The 26,893-nt window shown below is 44.2% G+C and overlaps 1 protein-coding gene across 4 annotated transcripts in view; it reads right to left on the bottom strand.

Annotated features, from left to right (window-relative positions):
- EXOC4 (exocyst complex component 4) overlaps positions 1 to 26,893 on the bottom strand; it is an 871,518-nt gene that overhangs the window by 830,931 nt on the left and 13,694 nt on the right. For all 4 annotated transcript variants that reach the window (XR_011387458.1, XM_002711996.5, XM_070071324.1 and 1 more), the window contains exon 2: positions 14,375 to 14,564. Coding sequence is in view for 3 of the 4 variants with exons in the window: in XM_002711996.5 (XP_002712042.3) it covers positions 14,375 to 14,564 (190 nt within the window). In the remaining variant the exon portion in view is untranslated. The remainder of the gene's footprint in view (positions 1 to 14,374; positions 14,565 to 26,893) is intronic.

Raw genomic sequence — 26,893 nt, 5'->3', positions numbered from 1 at the left:
ATCCCTATCAAAATATCAATGCATTCTTTACAGAATTAGAAAAAACAATCCTAAAATTTATATGGAATCACAAAAGACGCCAAATAACCAAAGTGAGCCTGAGCAAATAAAACCAAGCTGGAGGCATCACGATACGACTTTAAAGAATACTACAAAGCTATAATAATTAAAACAGCTTGGTATTGGCATAAAAACTGATATATAGATCCATGGAACATAATGGAGAGCTCAGAAGTTAATCCATGTACCTACGCCAACTGATTTTTGACAAAAGTGCTCAGACCACACAGTGGGGTAAGGATAATCTCTTCAACAAATGGTGAGGGCAAAACTGGACGTATAAAATATAAGAATAAAATTAGATCCATAAAAATAGAAGAATAATATTAGATCCATACCTCTGACCATATATGAAAATCAACTAAAGATAGATCAAATTTAAGATGTGAGACTATGAAATTGCTGGAAAAAAACATAGGGGAAACACTCCATGACTCTGGTGTAGGGGATGAACTCTTGGACAAGACCCCAAAACACAGGCAGCAAAAGCCAAACTAAACAAATGGGACTACATGAAACTCACAAACTTTTGCACAGCAAAGGAAATGATTAATAGAGTGAAGAAATATCCAATAGAATGGGAAAAAATATTTGCCAACCATGTTTCTGACAAAGGATTAATATCCTAAATATATCAGCATGATTAATTTCTTTTGTTTGAAAGTCATAGTTACAGAGAGATAATGAGTGACAGAGACAGAGAGAGGGAGGGAGGGAGAGATAATTATCCATCCACTGGTTCACTCCCCAAATGGTTACAACAGCCAGAGCTGGGCCAGGCCAAACCCAGGAGCCAGGAGCTTCATCTGGGTCTCCCACATGGGTGCAGGGGTTCAAGGACTTGGGACCATCTTATGCTGCTTTTCCCAGGCGCATTAGCAGGGAGCTGATGGGAAGTGGAGCAGCCAGGCCCCAAACCAGCATCCATTTGGGATGCAGGCATTGCAGGCAGCAGCTTAATCTGCTATGCTGCAGTCATAGGGTTTCTTAAGGAAGCCCACTATCTATTCTGACAACTTCAGGACAAAATTTAAATCATGCATTTATAAGACTCTCTTGTGAGGAAAACAAAAAGTTCTGAATAAGAGGACTTTGCAGTCTCCCTTGATAAGCAAATAGGGTGACTATTAATTTGGGTTGCAGTTGTCTCTACTCCCTCCTTCCTGCCATCCAACCAAAGCAATGGCAGAGAAATTCTTTTAAGCATAAAGCATTAAGGAAAGAGAAGAGGAGAGGGAAGAGCAGGTAAAAGACTGCAATAAAACTCTGGAGGCTGGCAAGGAGAGGCATGGAAAGGTGGGTCATAAAATTAGCAGACCAGAGAAACCTGAAACCTTAGCTAGGAGCAGGGCTTGCTAACACAGAAAAGGAGGCACCAAGCATACTAAAGGCGGGGCACAGGGTTAAAGCTTTCTATAATGGTATTGTGAGCTCTAGATGACCATCAAGCCACAGAGAGAGAGACAATTCTCCCGCCCCCTTGGCATCAGCTAGCCTGGACAGGCTGAATCTGAGGAATCCAGACCAGGTGAGGTTCAGACAGAGCCCAGGAGGATGAAGTCCAAGTGGGGCCTTTTGAACAGCATGACCCCTGGCCCATCCTGGCTCAGCCTCCTGTAGGGTGGGGCAGCCGGACTCTGAGCCCCAACACGGGAGACTTGCTGCCTCTCACCTTGGGAAAGGTGACCTGTGACCTGCCCCGAGTGAAAAGAGCTGCTTCCATTTGGGGTTTCACGGAAGACACTGCTGAGTGCCTGCCCGGTCCGCACAAACAAGCCCCGGTCTCACTGCAGCGCTTCCCTCGCCCTCGCCCTCCAGACGCTCAGGAAAGCCTGTAGAACAGAAAGACACGCACCAACACGAGAAGGCAGCTAAAGGCAGGGTGGAAAATTGCTTTAATAATCATTAGCGTCCTTAGAGAAAATAAGATAACCTATCTCAACAATGAAGCAATAAAAAAATCAGAAAATGACAACTCTTAAAAAAAAAAGTTTTTAATGCAATAGAAATGCTACCAGATACCCTAAAGAACTCTTCAAAACAAAAGGGACCAGCGCTGTGGCATAGCAGGTTAAAACCCCTGCCTGCAGTGCTAGCATCCCATAAGGATGCCAGTTTGAGTCTCAGCTGCTTCACTTCCAATCCTACTCCCTGCAAATGCACCTGGGAAAGCAGCGGAAGATGGCCCTAGTGCTTGGGCCCCTGCACCATGTGGGAGACCCAGAGGAATCTTCTGGCTTCTGGCTATGGCCTGGCCCAGCCCCGGTTGTTGCGGCCACTTTTGGAGTGAAGCAGCGGATGGAAGACCTTTTTCTCTGTCTCTCCCTGTCTCTCTGCACCTCTGCCTTTCACATAAATAAAATAAATCTTTAAAAACAATCTATGAAGAAAAAAAAAAAAAACAGGTCCTACACAAAGGACTTACAGGTGAATCCAAATGGCATCAGACTTCTCTCAGCAGTGACACTAGAAAGCTACAAGACAAAGGAACAATATACCTTCAAAATTCTAAGAATTATTCCCCCCCCCCAAAAAAACTATCCATCAAGTATGAATAAAGAATACAGGCAATTTCAGACATGCAAGCTTCAAATAACAAACTGTATATACACCACATGTCAGCAAACTACTGACGAATGTGCTCAATCTTCAGAGCAATCCAAGAGAAAAACAGAAGAAACACACGATCCAGGAAAGGCAGAATCCAATGCAGTAAACAGGCAACAGGACGATTCAGTCACTAGCTCCAGGGAAAACAGAAATGGCTACAAAGCTGCAGAAGGCAAAACACGATCAAGCTGTAAGTTGTGGGTCCAAGGACTTAGGCAGTTATAACAAGAGAAGCACTGACCAAGCAAAATAGGACCCTGCTCCTGCGACATGTCACTGCACATGGAGGGATGAGGAGAAAGATGGAGTGGGGGGAGATCAAAGCCTTAGCTTCCACAGCTGGCAGTCAGTACGCAATGTCTAAGTAAAAAACTCAAGAAGGAAATTATTTAAGAACATTGTAAGAAACAGAAATATTGGTGCTGGAGGCGTGGCATAGCTGGTGGGCTGCTGCCTGCAGTGCCAGCATCCCAAGTGGGCACCGGTTTGAGTCCCGGCAGCTCCACTTCCAATCCAGCTCTCTGCTGTGGCCTGGGAAAGCAGTGAAGGATAGCCCAAGTCCTTGGACCTCTGCACCTGTGTGGGAGACCTGGAAAAAGCTCCAGGCTCCTGGCTTCGGATTACCTCAGCTCCAGCCATTGCAGACATCTGCGGAGTGAACCAGCAGATGGAAGACCTGTCGCGTAGCAAGTAAAGCCACTGCCTGCAATGCTGGCATCCCATATGGGAGCCGGTTCAAGTTCCAGCTGCTCTACTTCCCATCCAGCTCTCTGCTACGGCCTGGGAAAGCAGCAGTGGAAGATGGCCCAAGTGTTTGGGCCCCTGCACCCACTTGGGAGACCCAGAAGAAGCTTCTGGCTTCAGATCAGCTCAGCTCACTGATCAGCAGCCACTTGGGGAGTGAACCAGTGGATGGAAGAACTCTCTCTCTCTCTCTCTCTCTCTCTCTCTCTGTGCCTCTGCCTCTCTGAAACTCTGCCTTTAGAATAATTAAATCTTAAAAAAAAAAAAAACTGACTGATGCAGGATAAGATGGGGCCCCGGTTTTTGATCATCATTTGTGATTTTCATTTGACTTTTAAACATTTATCAAGGTCATTCCTAGACCCCTTGGAGGTCATGGTCTCTGGAATAAGAACTCCAGGTATTAAATTCTTTGTATCTTAAGTTTTAGTTAAGTTCAGTTAAAATTCTGATATTCTGGTCTTACCACCTTGGTTCCACCATTCTCAGCTTTTTCTCTATGTGAAATGGTTCCCATGGAAATAATTAAAAATAAATTTCATGTCACACAACACCCAACTAGGCTCCTGATCAAGATTCAGGGATAAACCCACAGAGTGTCCGTGGAGCATTTCACACTAGGATATTTAATCCACAGGCAGCTCATCTCTCACCATGACTAACTACATGGAAGGAAAAGAGAAAAGGAAGACAGGATGTGGCATGGGAGAACCCTGGCATCAGGCTGCATAGATAATGAACACTACCAGAATGATTCCCTAAACTGAGCTAACAGAGCTGCAGGAAAAAGCTACAAGAACATTTAATACTAAACTGCTCTGAGACTTCAGCTTTCTGATGAGAAACTTAGAGTTATGAAGAAACGCCATTTTTAAGTTTCTTTTACTTATTTATTAATATTGATTTGTGCATTTGAGAGGCGGAGTTATAGACAGAGAGAGGGAGAGACAGAGAGAGAGGCCTTCCATCCACAAGGTCACTCCCCAAATGGCCAAAATGGCCAGAGCTGGGCCAATCTGAAGCCAGCAGCCAAGAGTTTCTTCCAGATCTACATGGGAGCAGGGCCCCAAGCACTCAGACCATCTTCCGCTGCTTTCCCAGGCCATGAGTAGAGAGGTGGATTGCAAGAGGAGCAGCTGGAACAAGAACCAGCAGCCATATAGAATTCCAGTGCTGCAGGAGGAGGCTTTAACCTACTATGCCACAGCACCAGCTCCTAACTTTTATTTATGTATTTATTTGAAAGGCAGAGTAACAGAGAAGGAGAGACAGAGATCTTCCCTGTGCTGGTTCACTCTCCAAATGCCCACAACAGCCATAGCTGAGCCAGGAGCCAGTGTCCATCTGGGTCTCCCAGATGGGTGGCAGATGTCCAAGCACTTGGGCCATTACATTAGCAGGAAGCTGGGTACAAAGTGGAGGAGCTGGGACCGGAACCACACTCCAATATGGGACATGGGTGCTCCAAGCTGCGGCTTAACCTGCTGTATTATAATGCATGCCCCTGAGAAATGCCATGTTAAAACCTGGGGGACAGGGTGAGTCAACAACAAAAGAGAGAATACATAACTGCAAAAACATGACGTTGAGCAAAAGCAGCCAGATCCGACGGAGGACACAAGGTATGACGTTCTGGAACAGGCAAAAGGGTAAGGACAGAACTCAGATCAGCCGCTGCTCAGGGCAGGATGTGGGAGAGACCTGACTGCAAAGAGGCAGGAGGAAACACATTCAAGCCCATGTATGTTTGCCAAAACTCATGGAACTCTACTTGCAAAATATGTACATTCTACTATGTGCAAATCTTAGCATTTGTGAAAGGAAGACCAGGGGCTGATGGACACAGGCCTGGCGAAGGTGATGGGAGGCTCTAAGTTTTAAGTCACAAAATCAGGACAGTACTGTATTTGGGTAATGGAGAAGATAGGCCTACTATCTGTACTAGAGCACAACAAATGTGCAAACAGGTCCAAAAAACTGAAGACCAGAAATCCACTAGGAGTTCCTAAGAGCAAGGGATGGTAACTGAACATTAACAGAGCAGTCAACATCATTTTTGACTTTAAAAGTACAAAACACCGTGCTTTTTCACTTGTAGTAAAAATAAATCTACACATGGGTGCTTCCATCAGACTTCTCTCACTGCAAGTGTCCAAGCCGGGTTTTTTTCCATGGAGTCTTGGGAAAAAACCAGACGGTGCCCAGGAAGAAGTTGAGAAACACTGCTCCCTGCTCTGTTTAAAGCACTCTTGAGCTATGCATGATTTTTAAGTTAACCTCATACTTTATTTACTATGGTGCTTTTTGGTTTGTTTTGTTTTGCCCTGTTGTTTTTTTAGCGACCATTCTAAAGTCTTAAATTCTCTGAGTGGCTCCACTCTTTGAACCTCTCAGGCTGCTGTGTGTGGACACATAAATACAGAGGCAGCTGCGCTGTGTGGAAAGATGACCTCATGGTTCTCCTAACTACAGTAACGCACTCCAGACGACTTCCCAGCCTTTAAATTATGCTATCTCATTATTGCCCACTACTTGGCACGGCCACTTCTAGAAACCTGAGGCTTTTTCCCTTTCTCATACAAGCAGCTGGGGATTTTCCAACTCCTATTTCAGCTGTAAATAACCATGTTGGTCTATTATGAATTTTTTTGATTAATTAAGGCTATTCTTCATTCTAATTCTACCTTTCAAAATATGCGTTCATCTAAAAGCCAAAAAATTATTTTAGTTAAATGTTAAGTAATGAATGTTGTATTACTCAACGATTAAGCCCTAACAACTTCACTTGAATAATCACATATAGCGACTTCTAATTACAGGCGAGAAAAATGAGTCTCCGAGATTCATCTAGCACCAACAGGGCAGCCAATATCGGGGTAAAATGTTAAGTGTTTGTGCACACAGCACAGAGCCAAACATCTGTGGCCTCCCTTCTGCCTACCCTGCTTCTGCGATAAGCCTTGGACAGACCCCTTCTCTTCAAAGACATCTGAAGTCAACGCCTCCAATGATTGCCCCCCGTGGAGAAATGCTCAAATGCAAACATAAGGGCATTTTTGAAAAGTTTGTGGAAAACAGAATTAAAAGGTAAGTTTTATTTTGGCGCAAAAACATTTTCAAATCCATGCATGGTTTTTTCACAGTACACATTTTTCATAAACTTTTTGAGCACTCCTTATGCATGGATTTCAAACTTTTTTATAAAAAAGGTTTATTAATTTATTTGAAACAGAGAGCTACAGAGAGAGAAGGAGATGTAGACACAGAGAGACAGAGATTTTCCATCTGCTGGTTCACTCGCCAAATGCCTGCAAAAGCTGGGGCTAGGCCAGGCTGAAGTCAGGAGTATGGAACTCCAACCAGATCTCCCACCTGGGTGCAGGGGCCCAAGCACTAGGGCTACCTTCCACTGATTTAGCATAGAGCTGGATTGGAAGTGGAGCAGCCAGAACGTGAACCTGATCCCATATGGCTGCAGCTTAACCCACTGTGCCACAACACCAGCCCTTATCAAGATTGATTGATTGATGTAAAAGGCAGAGTTAGAGAGAGAAAGAAGGTGGAGGGAGGGGGTGAGAGAGACAGACAGACAGACATCTTCCAGAGACAAAGAGAGATTTCTTATTTCATTTGCTGGTTCACTCCTCAAATGTCCACAACAGCGGGGCTGGGCCAGGCCAAAATCAGGAGCCAAAAACTCCATCTCGTTCTCCCATGTGGATGGCAGGGGTCTAAGTATTTGGGCCATCCTACACTGTACTCTCCCAGGTGCCTTAGCAGGAAGCTGGATGTAAAATAGAGCAGCCAGGACTTGAACCAGCACTCATATGGGATGAAAATGGAAAATGTCTCAGGCAGCACTTTAACCCACTGTGCCACAATGCCAGTCCCACAAACATTTTTGTACCAAAATAAACTTATTCTTTTTTGTTATTTGGCAGGCAGGCAGAGCTCCCAAGTGCTAGTCTGCTCTTCAAATGCCCACACACAGGGGCTAGGTTGGGGCCAAAGGCAGGACCTGGGAACTCGATCCAGGTCTCCCATGTGGGTGGCAGAAACCCAACGACCTAGGGGCATTGTGGCACAACGGATTAAGCTGCCACTTTTGACACTGGCATCTCATATCAGAAGGGAGACCCAGATGGTCTCCCTTAGCTCCTGGCTCACATCTAACTCAGCTCTGACTATTGTGGCCATTTGAAGAGTAAAGTAGCAAATGGAAAATGTCTCTATCCAGCTCTCTCTCTAGCTCTCTCTGTTTCTTTTTCTCACCACCCCCGACCCCACCCCACCATACCTTCCAAATGAATAAATAAATCTTTAGCAGAAGAAAGGAAGGAAGGAAGGAAGGAAGGAAGGAAGGAAGGAAGGAAGGAAGGAAGGAAGGAAGGAAGGAAGGAAAAAAGAAAGAAACCCAACTACTTGAGCCATCATGCTGTTTCCCAGGGTCAGCTCTGGTAATAAGCAGGAATCAGGAGCCGGAGCTGGGAACTGAACCCAGGTAACCCAGGTCCTCCAAAGTGGAACAAAGACATCTCAACAGCTAAACTCCTAAGCTTCTTTTCTAATTCCATTTCCTGGGAATGCTGTGAAGTACCTTCCTATCAGCAGGCATCACCATAATCGTATGGCTATGTCCTCATACTGTACCAACTCATAGTCATCTGTGTCGGTGTTGCTGCTGTAACACCATCATTATTATAAAAGACACTGGCAGAACCCAGGGATTCTGAGGTTTTCTAATGTAATAACATCATTTTGGCCAATTTTACAACATATTCAAAAGAAATGAGATTGCCCACATGTTTTGTTTATTATCTATATTATTTGACCTGCTTAAATGTGCAAAGTATTCTATTTGCACATTGGGTTTTTTATAGATTTTCCTTTTTATTTCATGTTTACTTTAATTTTTAATTAATTTTTATAGATTCAATATGATTTGTATCTAAGAACATAATGATATTCCCTTCCTCCTTCTCATCCTTCTTCCCAGCACTTTTCTATGTTTTTTAGTTTTTGAGAATAACATTTTAAATTTACATTAAGTAAAAAGGCTTAATTTTTCACCAAATAAGAAGTTTAATAAGTAAAAACCAAGAAGGCCTTCATTTAATGGGAATATACAAAATGGCTATAAATAATAATTTAATGGAAAAATGACCATTTCATCCATTTACAGGGTTTGTCAATCAGTCATTCATAATTTTTCAATGAAATAAAACTAATGACAGTGTGACATCGAAATATTTCCTGTGTAGTTACAAGATAATAATTAATTTAGACTCTAATCCATTTCCTCTCAACAGTATATAAACTGCTGCTATAAGCTCTTGCTCAGTAATAATTTTATGCAAATTGCAATGCAAATAATTACACATTACATTTCTTTGTCATCTATTAATTATCACAAATCAGGGAAAACATATGGTATTTTTCTCTTTGGGACTGGTTTATTTCACTAAGGATAATGGTTTCCAGTTGCATCCATTTTGTTGTGAAAGACAGGATTTCATTATTTTTTACAGGTGAATAATATTCCATTATATATTGCATTTGCCTTATCCCTCATCAGTTGATGGGCATTTGGGTTGATTCCTTATCTTAGCTATTGTGAACTGAGCTGCAATAAACATAGGGGCACAGATAACTCTTCCATACTCTGATTTCATTTCCTTTGGGTAAATTCCCAGGAGTGGAATGGCTGGGTCATATGGTAGGTCTGTTTTGAGATCTCTGAGGTATCTCCATATTGTCTACCACAATGGCTACACCAGTTTACATCCCCACCAACAGTGGATTAGGGTACCTTTTTCTCCCGCATCTTTGTCAGTATTTGTTGTTTGTTGATTTCTGTATGAAAGCCAGTCTAACTGGGTTGAGGTGAAACCTCATTGTGGTTTTTATTTGCATTTTCCTGATGGCTAGTGATCCTGAGCATTTTCTTCATGTGTCTGCTGGCCATTTGAATTCTCTCTATTGAAAAATATCTGTTCAAGCCCTTTGCCCGTTTCTTAACTGGATTGTCTATTTTGTTGTTGAATTTCTTGGGCTCTTTATATATTCTATAGGATACGAATCCTTTGTCAGTTGTATAGTTTGCCAATATTTTCTTCCATTCTTCCAGTTGTCTCTTCACTTTAAGTGTTTCCTTTGCAGTGCAGAAACTTCTAAGCTTGATGTCATCTCATGAGTCTATTTTCTGCTTTGAATGCCTGTGTTTCTGAGCTCTTATCCAAGAAGCCTTTGCCTATGCCAATGTCTTGAAGAGCTTCTCCAATGTTCTCATCTATTCTCTTCACTTTTCTTCAAAGTTTCATCTCACATTTATTCTCGAAGTCAGATTCTTCAAATAAACAGAAACACATTAAAAACTGTAAAAATGGGAAGTGGAAACAGTCATGTGGTCTGCATCTTGAATATCTGCACCCGCCTTGATCCCTACTACAGTGGATGTGGTTTGTGAACAACGGGTTCATGTGCTGGCAGCCTGGTCCCTGGTACCATGATGTCATAGATGCGATAGGTGGAGGCACCTTTAAGATGTGGGGCCAAGGGGGAGCTGGTTGGGTCACTGGGAGTGCTAGTCTCAGAAAGGAAAAAGGTAATGTTGGAGGCTCTGAGTTAGTTCTAGGGGAGAAAGTATCATAAAAATGAGTCCTCACCTCACTCTGGCATCTTGTCTTGTGATAGGATCTCTTCTTTTCCCACATATTCCAGCCACTGTGATGACTGACCATGATGTCCTCACCAGAGCTAGCTATTTGGACATTCAGACTCTCAAATATTATGGGACAAAAAAAAAACTTCCTCTTTTCTTTATAAGTACCTTGCTTCAGGTATTTCATTATAACAATGAAAAATGATCAAATGCACCTGCTAAAGTCTATTCCTAGTATAACAACTAGAGTGGGCCTCTCAAAATGTCAGTTACAAAATGTCATTCTTATGCTCAAAACCTTTCAAAAGTCATCTAGAATATTCAGGGCTAAAACCAAAATCCTCCTAGTGACCTGCAAGATCCTACCTGTCCTGGTCCCCCACCACCATACCTTGTACTGCCAGTTCTCTCATCTCTCTGCTACTGATCCCCCCAACCTCACAATGCTGCAGCCTCACTGGCCACCATGCTGCTTCTCCAAACGTTCAGTGGTGCACCTGCCTTGGAAACTTTGCGCTCATCCCTTCACCCTTACCTCCTTCAGGTGCTGGCTCAGATATAACCTCAGTGAAAGCCCCCCCTGGCCAACCTGCTTGAAACAGCAACTTCCTAGCCCCTGTTCCTTGTTTTTATTATTTGGAGGGTTTTTGTCATGTTTTGTTGTTGGCATAGGTCTTCTTAATACCTGTTATATCCCTTGCTTACTTATTTATTGATTTCTAATCAGTCTCCTATTATTAGAATGTAAGCTCCACAGGACAGCAGTTTTCATTTGTTTTCTTCACTTTTGCACCCCAGAGTCTAGCACAATGCTCAGCACAAGGCAGACACTTACTATACAGAGGTCAAGTAAATGTTAGTAAATATCATGTTTGGTTTCCCGACTCCTCCCATTCACACCTGAGTTCCATGAGGGAAGAGGCTGGTGCTTTCCACCTGTATGGCCCCAGCACCTAAAATGAAATCAGGAGCATGGCTGGTACTCAACAAAAACTTGCTGAATGACTCTTCATCATATTCTTTGGACAGAGCACAGAAAGAATTTTCAACTCAGATCTACACATTTTCAACATCTTGCTTTGCTCTGAAATAATGCAGTCCAATGGTTATTTAATCATCCACATTTTTACCTTCAAAAAACGCATCCCTGAGGCTGGCACTTAGTCTAGTGGTTACGATGCTGATGAAGACACCGGCGTCCCACATCAGGGTACCAGGTTAGTACCAGCTTCAGTTCCTGATTCCAGCTTCCCGATGACACAGACCCCGGGAGGCGGCAGTGATGGCTCAAGTGGCCAGGTCCCTGCCACTGAATGGAAGACCTGGACTCATTCTCCAGCTCCCAGATTTGGTCCAGCCAGTCTCAGCTATTGTCAGCCTCTGGGGAATGAACTAGCAGGCGAGAGCTCTGTCTCTCTGCCTCTCAAATAAACAAAATAAAATGTCTATCTCCATTCTGCATATAACCTGAATACAATTAGAAAACAAAAATGACAGGGAAAGATTGGTGAAGAAATATCTGTGTCTCCTTGATGATAAAAAATGCACATCTCTGGTATAAAATTGCCAAATTATGCAATAAAAACAGATGCACTTTCATTTTCCCCAGTTTTCTTCTCCCATTAATGAGTTATCAAGGACTTGTTTAAAGAGATTTCGCCCTTTCTCTTCCCATTATTGAAGCTAATGTGTAACACTGAATTATCAGACATTTACTTTCCTGACAACTGTCTGACATAATACAGTTTTTGTTCTGCTTTGCTCAAAACGTCAGCCTACTGAAATCAACACTGGTAAAAAGCCATTGGCCACTAAAAGAAAAAAAAAAAAAAAGAAGCAATCAGGGCGGCGCCCTTCTCTAGAAGCAGACCAGTGCTTTTTGTTGGCAGCAAAGATGCTATCAATGCAGAGCTGAGGGAGCAAAGCAGAAATCACTGACAGTGTTTCCCCTGGGATTGGGACAAAGTCCTTCCAGTCCACGAAACCAATCAGAAAACACAAAAGACGAAAGGTCCTTTACCTCTGCTGCCATTACCAGAGGCAAAGCTGGAGGTCAGCAGCTCCAGGCGTTCATTGTCTGACCCCTCTTAAGCTTAGCATATTGGGTCACAATGGACTACAGTTTACTTTACAGTCACAGCCACTGATCTATAGCTTTGCTAGCTTCACAGATAAACCCATAGGAAGAACTTTCCACTTGTAAAGGCTAGAAATTATAGTATGCTTTTCATTTGAAATGCCCAGTGATTTTTTAAAATGTAAAGAGATCAGCACACAGTTTCAAAAAAGGTTAAGAGCTTACCAGTTCTGGAACTGGACTCTTAGGGCAGAAACTCAACAGTATGCATTGAAGCACAATTTATAGACCTATGTATAAAACCCTAACACAAGGTCTAGAGGACAGGCAACAACACCCGGGTGAATGCTGTCAGTGCAGTCATTACTGGGCAGGCACAAGCCAGGGAGTCCATGCAGCATGCGTCACACGGAGGTGCTGGAGGGGCTGGCACCAAGCTCTGGACTGCTCATGCTAACACCAAACAGCAGGAGAGAACTGCCTCTCTGAAAGTCTCACATGCTGGGGCTACTACAAAACATCACATCTTTTAAAGGGAGGAGTAGGGAGAGGGTGTATCTTTTAAACATGCCTGAAAACCAGCTACAAAGACTACCCAGGTGGGAAACGCCCAGCTTGCAGGCTGGATGAGGCCCAGGGAATCATTTGGTCTGGCTTTGCCAAGGCAACAGCAGGTGGGACTCAAAGATTCAATAAACCTAAAACAGGGTAATTTTTAAGCTGATAATTATGTATGGCCTGCAAATAGTGTGAAAAATACTTGAATGGCTCTTGGCAGAAAACAAGTGCACCGCCCCTGAGAGTCAAGAAGAGCAGAGTTCGAATTCAAGATGTATTGAGAAAGGAGCAGACAGATGACACCTGGCAAAGCATCAGCATTCAACACGGGTAGCAACAATTGTTGTTTATCAAAGAATATTACTAAACAACATCAAAGGCGCGATCCTCTAATGACACAGCCAAGAACCACATCACGATGACAGGACAGTGCATAAGAGATATTTAATAAGCCACCCCTGGCCAAACATAGCAGTACCCCTTACAAGCCCGCTTTATCCTTTATATGCTGAACATCTGTGTGCTGCCTACTTTTTGTGACCATAATGCAATACATGAGGTAGGCAACTGTGACAGAGGTCTGTGGAGCTCACAGCTTTGTCCCGCACATCATAAGCTGGGACAAGGACCTCCCTGGCTGTAGCAAATCATGGCTCAAGAGCATGCATATGTATACCTCTGTCTGGCCTTGTTCCCTCTCCTTATTAAACCACCAGGACTCAATCATGCTGGCCCCACCCCAGTGACCTTGGCTCACACCATAGTTCTACCTTCTTAATACCATTAACGTAAGATTTGGGAGATTAAATTCCCACATGGGTTCAGGGGTGTACACCATAGCAGCATGGAACCCAGGACCCAGCAGCTTCTCAAGGGCCTACAACAAAAGGAAGGCAGGGAGGAAGAAGTGGGGTACAGTGGGGTGGAGGAAGCAGCAGCAATGAGGCAGCAAGTGAGTAGAGGAAGAGAGAAGAGAAAAAGAGTGAAAGAAAGAGACCGAAGAAACAGCTCCCAAATATGAAAAGGAAATTATAAATCAGAAGTTCATGAAAGCTCAGCACTACAACACAATATTCAAGAATTTTAGTTTTCATAAACATTTCATTATTTGTTTAAATAATTTGTAGGTTAGATTTTCTTCACTTCACCAAAAAAAAAAAAACCAAGAATACACAATGACTGCAGGGAAATCAAACCAACTGCAAATTACCTGACATACTCAAAGCCAAAATTTCAACAAACAAGGAAATCTTTCAGCTGCTACAGCAATGCACACGCACGCAAAGTGCAACAGGACACGGAAAACATGTTTGCTGGATTGGGATGGAAGCCTGTAGCCAGAAGGTCTTCAAAGATCTTTCCTCTCTGGATTGGAACATGTCCAGTCTCTCTCAAGTTAAGGCCGCCTGCCTTGTAACGCTTCACACCGCAGTGAGAAGTAACAGCAGAAGTCAAGGGTATAGACACAGCGGAAGGAAGACGCCAGCCCTGGGCACCGTTGGTCATCTTCCTTGCCAAGGCTTTGCAGACACCCACCTGCCAGACTCCCAAAGTGTGTCATTCGGAATCCCTGGTTAAGGACCAATCGCCACAACCATGTCGCCTCTCCAGGCCAACACCTACAAACAAAAGGTGCGGCGCTCACTGGGCCACGGGAGGCTTACCTGCTTGATTTTATTCCGCGAGTTAGTGATGCGCTCTGTGATGCTCTGGTAGGTGCGAATGGCCGTCGTCAGCTCCGTGTAGTGCTGCACGATCAATTCATCCAGGTCCCGGTCACATTTCTCGTAGGCTTCTTCAAGACGACCCTTCTCATTTTCTCTGTCCTCAACATCATCACTGGTGGAGAGGGTCCTGGTGAAGACAGAGGAGCTGAGTCACACTTAGCAGAGAAAGAAGGGTGACAGGTCCACCTGCCAATACACTGGTCTTCCCAAGTAGGAAGTGAAATGTTAATCCCAGAAAAGACAAAGTCAACTCCACCATAAATTCCAATAGCCCATCTCAGGGGGCGTGGTGGCTGCTGGTCCAAGCAGCCCTTCGCCCACGTGTTTCCCAGCATCAGAACTGGTTTGAATCACGGAGGGGCTGGGCATGCACTTCACCACAGGGTGGACAGCTCTTTATTTATTTGAGTGACCTGCAGTAATTCCTAACACCCCCGTTCTGCTTTCCAATGACAAGTCTGGTCAGTGAAACCCAAGGAACTTCTAGGAGTACACTTCTTGCAGGAAGAGTCATACGAAACAGTCCCTCTTCCCAACCCTGGGTACCAGATATTGTAATCCAACACTGAGATACTCAAATAGCTCAGCCACCTCACATCAAAGGAAGGGCATGTGCCCAGAGAAATGCCACTAATAATGTCACTGGGCCACCAAAGCCGTCAGCTGATAAAATTACTCTCACACTGAGGAACCACCCTGCAGAGATCTCATCTGAATGGCCTGAATCTGGTACAGAGCCCCAGCAGCTTGGAAATAAGATCGTATGAACTCTAAAATCTGTGCCAACAGCAAAAACCCAAGCAACAGCACCAGAGAGCTCCTGCACTTGCTATTCTGCCAACAGCACTAACAAGGTAGATGTGAATCAACAGTACTCAGAGAACGAAACACTTATTAAAAATCTTTCAATGACAAGGCTTGATGCATGGGCCACAGGTCTTTGTTCCCCCTTTTATCTTTCTTGGATAATTTTTTTTAATTTAGTATTATCATCAGCAACAAAGAAACCTTTCCCTCTTATCTGTTCGCAGTGGTAATTTAGAGTTTCATTAAATTCCCTCAGATTTTTCAGCACATACTTTCGCCTTAGTTTATTTCATTTATCTTTTTTAATTTAGGGAGGGGAATATTCTAGGCTCCCAATGATGGATGCAATCAATTATAAATCCACCATTAGAGCTGCTTTCAGAGCTGGTCTGTCAGCAAATCAATCACATATCCACTTCCAGACACTTGCCGGCAAAACACTGTACAAGTCTTCTCCAAGCCAGCATTTAGAGAGAAAGGACCTGAATTCCTGAGCCATGCAATATATAAAGCTTCTTTTTCAATTGAGAGAGAAATGCAGGAGGCCAGTCTTTGACTTCAGTGGAACCTCCAAAAAGAATTTTGTAAACTGTTAGGGAAGCCACGAGACCAAAGGTGGGGACAGAAACATAATGAGGAAAAAGGCAGAAGTCACAAGGCCAGCACTGGACACAGAAGAACCACATTACCGGGAACCACAAGACTGGAATGAAGGCTTTTACCGTAGCAGATCCTGTATGCTCATCCGTAAACCAGCAATCCTAAACCAGTCTACATCAAAGGCAACTTTAAGGTAGAGAATACTGCACAAGTGGATCACTGTTAAAGTAAATCAGAATGGAGGAATTAGGCTGGGGGGACTTGGTTTCAAAGATAGAGCTACCAGGATTATTTGCAGTATTTCGGTACTGAGTAGCTTAGCCTGTCTTCCCTGTTGTGTCTATGATACATAACTTTGCTCTTTAAATCTGAAACCTTCCAGGCTATTCATCTAAAATAAAGTGCAATCAGAAAATGCCTTCAATTCATCAACTATCCCAGAGGTAAGAGTTCTTAGATATTTAACTCTATCAATTCCCCTGGATAACAGAAAACACCGAATTTTCTAAGCTATACAGCCGTCTTTTGCCATCAACACGACGCTTTCTAACTTTCCTCTGCACTAGCATTTGTGGGAGGAAACACGTCAAATACTGCACATTGTTTACCTTAACCAGGGAGAATTACCATTAAGGAAAATGTCAGGCCCATGGAGGACACTGTCATTGGCACCAGCTGTCACTGCAGCACATTACTGGATCCTCAGGAGTTATGTAGGAAGTAGGAAGAGTTACTTAACATGAAGATGAGGGAATAAATTAAGCCTACAAGAGAGTTTCCCTCCTATTTTCATCTTTAGAGAGAATGCTTTTATAAGACATATCCTGTGCCAAGTTGGCCCCACATCTGAAATTCAGCCTCTTGATGTAAAACTGGGATGCATGACATTTCGCCTTTGGTCAAAAATACTTATATTATTGAACTCTCAAGAGGATGCACCATTTTTTTTTTCTTAATTAGAGAAAAGGGAGGCATCAAGAAGAATAAAAATAACAATAGCTCCTAATATTTAGAAAGGTTTATAAGCTCCCAGCAACCAGCTGTGTTGTACATTTTCACAGAATGTCTGTCTAATCCTCCTAACAGTCCTTGGGAGTGGGTCCTATATTCATCCCACCCCCTCCATCTTTTCTTCACAGATGAAACAACTGAGATTGAAGGAGAGTACAACTTACACAATGAAGGTCAGGAACAGGACTGGGATTGATGTATTTTTTTTTAAGACAGAGCTGGCAAAGATGCCATTACTTTTTTTCTTCTTTAACTTTTTTTATTTTCACCTACTTGTAAGAGGGAGGCAGGAAGGGAGAGGGATAGAGGGGAAGGGAGAGATCTCCCATCTGTTGGTTCACCCCTCAAATGCCCACAACAGTCACGGCTGGGCCAGGCCAAAGCCAGGAGTAGAAACTCCATCCGGGTCTCCCACGTGGGTAGCAGAGGCCAAAGCACTACAGCCATTCCTAGGGTCTCCCAAGGTGCACAGCAGGAAAGTGGATCTGAGACGGAATGGCTGGTACTCCAACATGGATGTGGGTAGTGAAGTGGCTGCTTAACCCGCTGTGCCACAATGCCCATCCCAGGACAGGGATTTAAAATCCAGATTGCTCTGTTTTCAGACGATGCTCCTAACTGTTACCGAGTTGTGACCTCTGGACTCAAACTGCAGTGCAGCAAGTTAAGCCACGGCTTATGACATGGGCATCCTGTATCGTGTCAAAGAGCCAATTCAAGTCCTGATTACTCTACTTCTAGTCCAGCTCCCTGCTAACGCCTCTGGGAAGTCGACAGAATATGATCCAAGTACACATGATGGAAACAAGGATATTGGCACACACATGATGGAAACAAGGATATTGGCACAGCCCAGATCTGGCTGTTACAGCCATTGCTGGAGTGATCTGGCAGATGAAAATCTCTCTCTGTGTATCTCCCTCTCTCTGTTACCTTGCCTTTCAAATAAATAAATCTTTTAAAACAACAACAACGAAGAATCCTGTCTCCACCATATTTACCAGCTATATGACCTTGATCCAGCATCTAATTTTGCTCCTGTATCGAGGGAATTAAATGAGCTCAAACAAGGCCTGGTATCTCATCAGCACTCACATGTTGGCTGTTGCTGTTGGCTATTGTTGTCATAGTAATCAAAGCAGTAGTGCCAGGCAGTAGCATTTCTCCATAAGATAATGGGAGGCACAACCTCTGGAGAGAAAGGTTCAAGTCCCACCGCCCACAAATCCTAGATCATGTGGCTCTGGGCATGAGCCTTGCCTCTCTGATTGCTATTTCACTCTTTCTTCGGGTCAGGAATTATAAAGAGCCTCAGATTTTATCCTACTCGTAAGCGAACAAAAGTTAGTCTGCCAATTTCATGGGTGCTGAGAGCAAACACGACTCCTGCTCAGAAACTCGGTACTCTGTGACTCAGAGCTCTCCAAGCACCAAGAGCACCCGCACATCTGCATCAGCTCCCTTCCCCCCAGTCCCACAGGGGATAGGCCAACGGGGCCAAATGGATGCCTGCACACAAGAGGACTTACTGGAGAGGAAGCCCGAGTTTGCAGAGTGGAAGCTTTTATGGTTGGAAACCTGCCTGCTCTTTGGCTCTGAGGGGAAACACTATCTCTACTTCCAAGGCTGTTTGCCAAACATCCTTACCAGGTAGCATAAAACAAAAAGTGTTCACAGGCATCTCAGGAATGCAGAAGACCCAAGGAGATGGTCTCCCAACAACCTAAGCCAGTGGGATTTTTCAAGGACTGTGTGATAGCAAAGTGCCAAGAAATAGTAGGCAGGGGCTGGCACTGTGGTGCAGTGGGTTAAAGCCCCAGTCTGCAAAGACAGCATCCCATATGGGCACCAGTTCGAGTCCCGGCTGTTCCACTTTGGATCCAGCTCTCTGCTATGGCTTGGAAAAGCAGTAGAGGAGGCCCCAAGTCCTTGGGCCCCTGCACCCATGTGGGAGACCAGGAGGAGGCTCCTGGCTCCTGGCTTCAGATTGGCGCAGCTCCGGCCATTGCAGCCATCTGGGGAGTGAACCAGCGGATGGAAGACCTCTCTGTTTCTGCCTCTGCCTCTCTATAACTCTGCCTTTCAAATAAGTAAATAAATCTAAAGAAATCAAAAAATATAGTGTAGGCACACAATATTTCCAAGCTCTATTTTCTTTGCTGCAAGATGAGGCCAGAAAACAATGTCCCAGACAATAAATACTTGAGAAAATCAATGAATGATAGAAATAGCATGAAACAGCAGTAATTTCTAGGGGAAAGTTCCCAGGCATACTATCAAAATCCAACAAGTTTCAGTGTTGAGATTATCTTACATTTCTTTTATTGTTGCTTGAAAGGCAGAGACAGAGAGAACGCCACCGAGAATGTGCTATCTTCCATCTACTCATGTCCTCTCCAAATGCCTGCACTAGCCAGGGCCAGACCAGGCCAAAGTCAGGAGCAGGAAGCTCAATCTGGGGCCCTGTAGGGGGGGCAAGAATTCAACCACTTAAACCATCGCTGCTGCCTCCCACAGTGTGCATTAGCTGGGACTCAAACCCAAGCATCTGGCATGAGATGTGAGAGTCCCAAGTGGCATCTCAACCCCTACACCAAATGCCTACCCTAGATTACCTTGTGTTAACCCAGTCTACTGGCCTGAACCCACAGCAAGAACACTTGCCATCCAGCTTCTCCTACCACCCGGGCCAGGAACCTCTGTTCAGCTTTTAAGCCTCTGTGAGATACGAAGTTCACTATCTCACAAAGCCACACAACACAATTTTGAACAACCCAACCTGTAACAAAGCCTTTTATTAAAATAAAATAAAGGACTGGCATTTGGCCTTGTACGTAAGCTGCTTCTTAGGACTCCTGCATCCCGCATCAGAGTGCCTGGATTAGAGTCCTGGCTCTGCTCCAGTCCCAGCTTCCTGCTCACATGCATCCTGAGAGGCAGCCAGTGATGGCTCAAGTGGCCGACTTTCCATCACCCACGTGGGAGAACAGGACTGAGTTCCCAGCTCTAGGCTTGGGGCAGGCTCAGTCCCAACCATTATGGACAGTCATAATGGAGTGTGAACCAGCAGACGGGTACTTTCTCTCTGTGTGTCTGTCAAGTAAAAATAAAAAATTAATTTTAATAAAATAAAATCAGCCTCTGTACAATTTCTACCCATTAATCCTAACTGCAGCTTTATAGTAACACAAAATAAGTCCATTCTCTCTTCTATAATATTTCCCTTTACATGGTAAAAACTTCTCAATAGTTCTGCTTTTCACAGCTTAAATACTTTCAACTTCAACTATTTCTGCTACATCATGACTTCCAAGAAGCCTACCATCCTTGCTACTTTCTTGTGAATTCACCTGCCCACCCCCGCCCCAAACAGCTATCATCCACACACGGGGGACAGGCATTCATCTAAGAGGCTTAGACATAATAATTCACTGGGGCTGGTGTGGGTGCAGGTTAAGCGGACACTGGTATTCCATTCGGGCAATAGTTCCAGTCCCAGCGGCCCCACTTCTGACCCAGTTCCTACTAATGCACCTGGGAAGGCAGCAGAGGATGGTCCAAGTGCCCATGTGGGAGATCTGGTTGGAGTTCCTGGCTCTCGGCTTCAGCCTGGCCTACCCCAAGCCATTGCAGCCATTTTGGGAGTGAACCAGCAGATGGAAGATCTCTTTCTCTTTCTCTGTAACTCTGCCTTTCAAACAAATATATAAATCTTGAAAGAAATAAATAGACATAAATAACTGATTTACTCCCGGCAGTAATCATATGAAGCAGGCACAACTATTTTTTTTAAAGATTTATTTATTTATTTACTCATTTATTTATTTATTTGAAAGGCAGAGTTACAGGGAGGCGGAGGCAGAGGCAGAGGCAGAGAGAGACAGAGACAGAGACAGAGAGGCAAAGAAAGAGGTCTTCCATCTGCTGGCTTACTCCCAAAATGACCGCAAAGTCTGGAAGTGAGCCGATCTGAAGCCAGGAGCCAGGAGCTTCCTCCAGGTCTCTCACAGGGGTACAGCGGCCCAAGGACTTGGGCCATCTTCTACTGCTTTCCCAGGCCATAGCAGAGAGCTGGATCAGAAGTAGAGCAGACAGGATTCAAATCAGCACCCACATGGGATCCCAGTACTGCAGCTGGTGGCTTTATGCACTATGCCACAGCACCAGCCCCAGGCACAACTATTATATCTGATTTAGAGACGAGGAGATGAAGTTCTTTGTTCAGCGCACAGAGCTTGTAAGTAGCAGAGGCAGACCTTGAACTTGGTTTGCCTGGCCTCTTGAGGCCATTATCCAGGCTCTCAAGATGTGCTCAGAAAGAAGATACCACACTTCTAAACAGAAAGAAGTTTTGTTTTTCACAACACGGACACTGTATCCTTAACAATTTGGCTGAAAAATATGCTGCATTTTTAAAAATCCAGAGTCCAAAAATTACCCAAGATCCCTTTGACAGTAAGTGCTGAGAAACCAGCTCTCACTCACCCTCTGCTTTTCTGAGATTTTAAAACTCAGTGCAGGCATTTACACACATCCTTGTATCCACGTATTCCATGTTGGGAAAGGGAGGTACTGTTGAACCTCTTTAACACAGCAGACAATACAGACAATACATTCTGCATACATAATCTAAAACAGTCCTCAAAACAGTGTGTGAGATAGATGGGATCAACACCCTTTTCACACAGAAACAACAGAGAGGCTCAGAGAGGTAACTTGCACATATGCACACAGCTCATAGTCAGAGCTGGAATTCAAGTGACGTGTGCTCGACTCCAAAGCCCAGGCTCTTCCTACAGTGCATGCCAGGAAAGCCCACTTTCCCCACCTCCAATTCCTGAGCTGCACGACCGGACCCTAATCACGATGCTCGAATATAAAGAATAGGGGACAGCTAGGGATGCAAACAGAGCACTAAGAAGCTATTTTTTTTTTTTTTTTGTAGTAACAGTCTTGAATCAATCTAAGAATGTCTAAAAGTATGAGCTAAAGTCACCAGCATGGGGCCGACACTGTGGTACAGTAGGCTAAGCCTCCACCTGCAGCACCAGCATCTGATATGGGCACCAATTCAAGTTCCGGCTGCTCCACTTCCAATCCAGCTCCCTGCTAATTGCTGGTGAAGCAGCGAAAGATGGCCCAAGTCCCTGGGCCCCTGCACCCATGTGGGAGATCCAGATGAAGCTCCTGGCTCCTGGCTTTGGATCGGCCTAGCTTCAGCTGTTGCTGCCATTCGGGAAGTGAACTAGTAGATGGAAGATCACTCTCTCTCTCTCTCTCTCTCTCTCTCAAACTCTGCCTCTCAAATAAATTATATTTAAAAAAAAAAAAGATGTGCAAAGGACAAATGACAAATGATTTAAAGTTGCCACTTTAAGGTACACTCAAGTTACCAAATAACTGTATTTTTTCCGTTGTGTCTCATGTATCTCATGATATGCAAACTATTGTTGAATTCACGAAGGAACATAAAAGGGTAAACTTGATTCCAGTGAAGCTGGACACAAAGACATTTCTGGATCACCAGGAATTTTGCACGAAGACAGCGCTGGTATTTTCCATGATGAATTACATCTCTATCCATGACTAATTAATACCCAGGAAAGAATTTATTTACCTAATGGGCTAAAAGGACTATGATCCATGTTAAGCTAACTACCAACAGCACCTGGAAGGAACAAGCATGTGGATCGGATCTGGTGGATTCACCACCTTGAGCTCCTCGTGAATCCTGTAAACAGGCATCAAACCTCCAGGTAAGCAACTGGAGGCTGAACACAGCATCTGTGTGTGTCCTCCCTTTGCGCTGGCTTCTGGATTTTAGTGTGGCAGGTCAAATGTGTTGAAAAGAAAATCACTAGTCACCATCAGGGGCTCCTTGCATGGAGCAATTTTGCTTTCACTTTGGACTTAATAGAGTAATAGAGTCCAGACAGGAGAAAGCACATAAAAGTCGATATTATTCTTTAAAAAAAAAAGTCGAAAGGAAGATCAAATACAAGAAAAAGCACACCCATGAAAATAAGGTTAGTCTCCAAAAGGTGACCCCACACTAAAGAGGAACAATACCGTTCAAAGACAGACTAACAGGATGCAAAAAAGAAAGAAACACAAATCTACACTGCTACCGTGAGGAGCAGCAGAGAAAAGTGCCTTACTATCCTTATCAAATCAGTCAAATTAGACAGCAACATGGCATCCATGTAGACAGCAAAGGAACACGCTCCAGAATGAAAAACAAACAAGATTAGAATAAGACCATGCCTTTCAAGTTACTTGACCTTGATCAACTGAGTTCATCTTCTGGGGTCTGTTTTTGGCCTTGTAAAGCAGGCTAGATAATAAGAACAGCGCTTCACCCAGCTGTTTTAAGGCCTCATTCAAGGTATGAATGCCCTTTATAAAATATAGAATGTGACTGAATCAGGTAAGCTGATACTTTCTAAGGGGTAAGACAGATAAGCTACAAATCACGACATCTTAGCCCAAATCCCCCAAGGCAGGGGTGGCGAATCTTTTTTCTGCCAAAGGTCATTAAGGTATTTATAACATCATTTGTGAGCCATATAAAATTAATAACTTAAAAATTAACTTGCTGTAGCTTTACTGAATTTTGAGTCCTGCCTGTGGTTGCCTCATCTAGTCTTCAGGCTGGACACCTCTGCCCTAAAGCTCCCTCCATTGTAAAGTTCCTGAGTACATCTATGTAGGAACTGTGTAGGGTGCCTGTACACTGAGTGCTTAGGAGCAGCAGTGAGATGCAGGACATGAGGCGGTCATGAGGAATGAGTCCTGCCTTAAAAGGACAAGAAATGCCTCTTCAGGAAAGGACGGCCAAGAGTGACCCGATTGGGGCCAGCATTGTGGCGTAGTGGGTAAAGCCGCGTCCTGCAATGCCAGCATCCCATATAGGTGCCACTTCGAGTCCCGGCTGCTCCACTTCGGATCGAGCTCTCTGCAATGGCCTGGGAAGGCAGTACAAGATGGCCCAAGTCCTTAGGGCCCTGCACCCAAATGGGAGACCCAGATGAAGCTACTGGCTCCTGGCTTCAGACTGGCACAGCTCCAGCCATTGTGGCCAACTGGGGAGTGAACCATGGATGGAAGACCTCTTTCTCTCTGCCTCTGCAACTCTGCCATTCAAATAAAAAAAAAAAAAACTCCCTCTCAGAAAGACAGATCCAGTTCCTCTAAAGAAGCAAAAAGAAATATTTCACTTAGAATAACAGGAAGACATTATATACCATGGGGAATGATCTCCTCCACAACCTTCTGCAAACAAACTAATAAATTTTGCAAAGCCATTTCTTGTAAGTTCCTTCAAGAACATAACATTAAAACTCAATTCAGAGGGCTGGCACTGTGGCATAACAGGTAACACCATTGCCTGCAAAGCTGGCATCCTATATGGGCTCTCTAAGTCTCAGCTGGGAAGGCAGTGGAAGATGGCCCAAGTGCTCAGGCCCCAGTATCCACATGGAAGACCCAAAAGAAGCTCCTGGCTCCTGGCTTCAGCCTGGCCATTGTGGTCATTTGGGGAGTGAACCAGCCAATGGAAGATCTGTCTCTGTCTCTCCGTCTCTCTTTCTGTAACTCTGCCTTTTGAATAAAATAAATCTTTTCAAGTGAACCTCCTTCTGTGAATTACTAGGCTTTTGTAACTAACCTTCGTGCCCCACTGGCCTACAGACTTCCCACAAGGCCCACTCCCTAGATACCAGAATTGGATCAATTTCCACCCTCTTAGTGCCATCAACCTGTGATTTGGGGATTCAGCTATCTGCCTGAGCTTGGAAGTCATTTCCTATTCAAACTGCAGCAATGTTTTATTCATTTCCCCCTCCCAGCAAAACGTGTGCTCGATCAGCCTGACCAGCAGTTCTTTGAAGAGAGTGTACAGTACAAATGCTTGGTATTTGGGAGCTATTAGAAGACTATCAAATATGTCAGAAAAGCATGCAGTAATGTTGACAATCACTTGTGGAAAATGAAGAGACTGGCCCTCAAGATTACCCATAGGGAGACAGACTATCATCCCAGAAGCAGTGTAAGGGATTGTAACAAACTAAGAAGAGTCCCCAGGGTACTGTCTGTTATGATCTGAAATGTGCCCACCCCATACCCTTGCCAAACTCACATGCTGAAGTCCTAACCCTGAAGGCTACCACATTTGTAGACAGGTGGTGATAAAGGATAATAAAGGTCAGAAGGGCAGGGCCTTACTCCAATGGGGCTGGCGTCCTTAGAGGAGACAGGAAAGAGCCCTCTCCACGCAGGGGAAAGGCCAGGTGCGGACACAGCGTAGGTGGCCATCTACAAGCCAGGCGGAGAGGCGTTCCCACAAAACAACCCTGATGGCACCCTGATCTTGGCCTTGCAGCCTCCAGAACTGTGAGAAAACTATTCTACTAGTTAAGCCACCCTGTCTTTGAGATTGTGTTACGGCAGCCCAAGAGGAATAGTATCAGATGATGTTACCTGAGTGGGTTAAATTCTCAAGGCAAATGTTATCAGTCCACCTCCTTAGCCATAAACAACACAGATTCTTGGCAAACCCACAAGAACAATCAGCTGCCTAATACAGCCTCAGATAACTAAAACAATTAACCTGCTATAAGAAATATTTAACATAATACACAAAATTTTGGTGACACCTGCAGAATAATTAGCATTAAGTTGTGCTTTCTGAAAACAGTTAATAGGCATAATTGTCTACTAAGGGCATTTCGCACTGGCATCCAGTGACCTCTCCTCCAGGAATAATAAAGATTAACAAAACAATTAATGGAATCCCTTCAAGCAAGCAAGAAAAACTAATTACAAGTAAGGTTTCACCTACCCAAAAATCACTTATCAGGAAGTGACAGCTCTACAGAGCACAATCTACAGTAAGAATCAGATTTTCTCCATGATTCTCACTCTTTTTTTATGATGAAGATTTTCCCATCAGGATTTTTTAAAGATTATTTATTTATTTATTTGAAAGGCAGAGATGCAGAGACAGGGAGGGAAATAGGGAAGACAAGAGAGAGAGAGAGAGAAAGACAGAGACACAGCATGCGCTTCCATCCACTGCTTCACCCCCTAAACGGCCACAAGGGTAGGGGCTGGGCCAGGTCCAAAGCAGGAACCTCGGGCTACTTCCAGGTCTCCCCCATGGGTGCAGGGGCCAACCACTTGGGCCGTCTTCTGCTGCCTTCCCAAGTGCATCAGCAAGGAGCTGGGTCGGAAGTGGAGCAGCCAGACTCAAACCAGCACTCACATCAGGCATCACAGACAGCTGATTAACCCGCTGCACCAAACACAGGCACCTTTTGACTCTGAAAAGTACTTAAAATGGGTTTCTGAACAGGCAAACTAGATGTTACAGTCTTTGTACCTAAACCCTACCCTAACCCCCATCAGCACTACCTTCTTTCTCATAAGGACAATCCTAATGAATTTTTTTTTAATCTTCATTAAATTATTGAGAGACAGAAAAACTCCCATCCACTAGCTCATTCTCCAAATGCCCACAATGGCCAGGGCTGGGGCAGGGCCAAGGTCAAGGCTGGAAACTGGAAATTCAATCCAGGTCTCCCACGTGGATGGCAGGGACCAGAAAACTTGAGGCATCACCTTTGCTTCCCAGGCTCCGCATTACCACCAGGAAGCTACAGTCAGCAGCCAGAGACAGGACTCAAACTCAGACACTTCAATGTGGGACGTGCGTGTTAGCTAGGCTAAATGCCAGCCTCTCTAACAATTTTTTAAAATTTCACAATAGAAAGACAAAGAGTCATCTTTGTTCACTAAATATCCTACTGTATTATCTTAAGGCAAAAACTGAGCATGGTTACAATCTCAACAAATGCTCAAGGGTTAACTAGTTTTGGAATCTCATTCCAAGGAGGAAAAAAAATTATTAGCTTATTGATCTTTCCAGAACATAAAACTCCTTTTGTTATGATCCCAACACAGGGGAAAAAAGTCTTTAGCTGATGTGCTTCTTCAAAATGCGGATGCTATTTTCTCTCCCAAACTGCTTTTAACCAGAAC

This window comes from Oryctolagus cuniculus, chromosome 3, assembly GCF_964237555.1.
Source record: "Oryctolagus cuniculus chromosome 3, mOryCun1.1, whole genome shotgun sequence".
Lineage (NCBI taxonomy): Eukaryota > Metazoa > Chordata > Mammalia > Lagomorpha > Leporidae > Oryctolagus > Oryctolagus cuniculus.
This window is presented reverse-complemented; position numbering and strand designations above follow the sequence as displayed.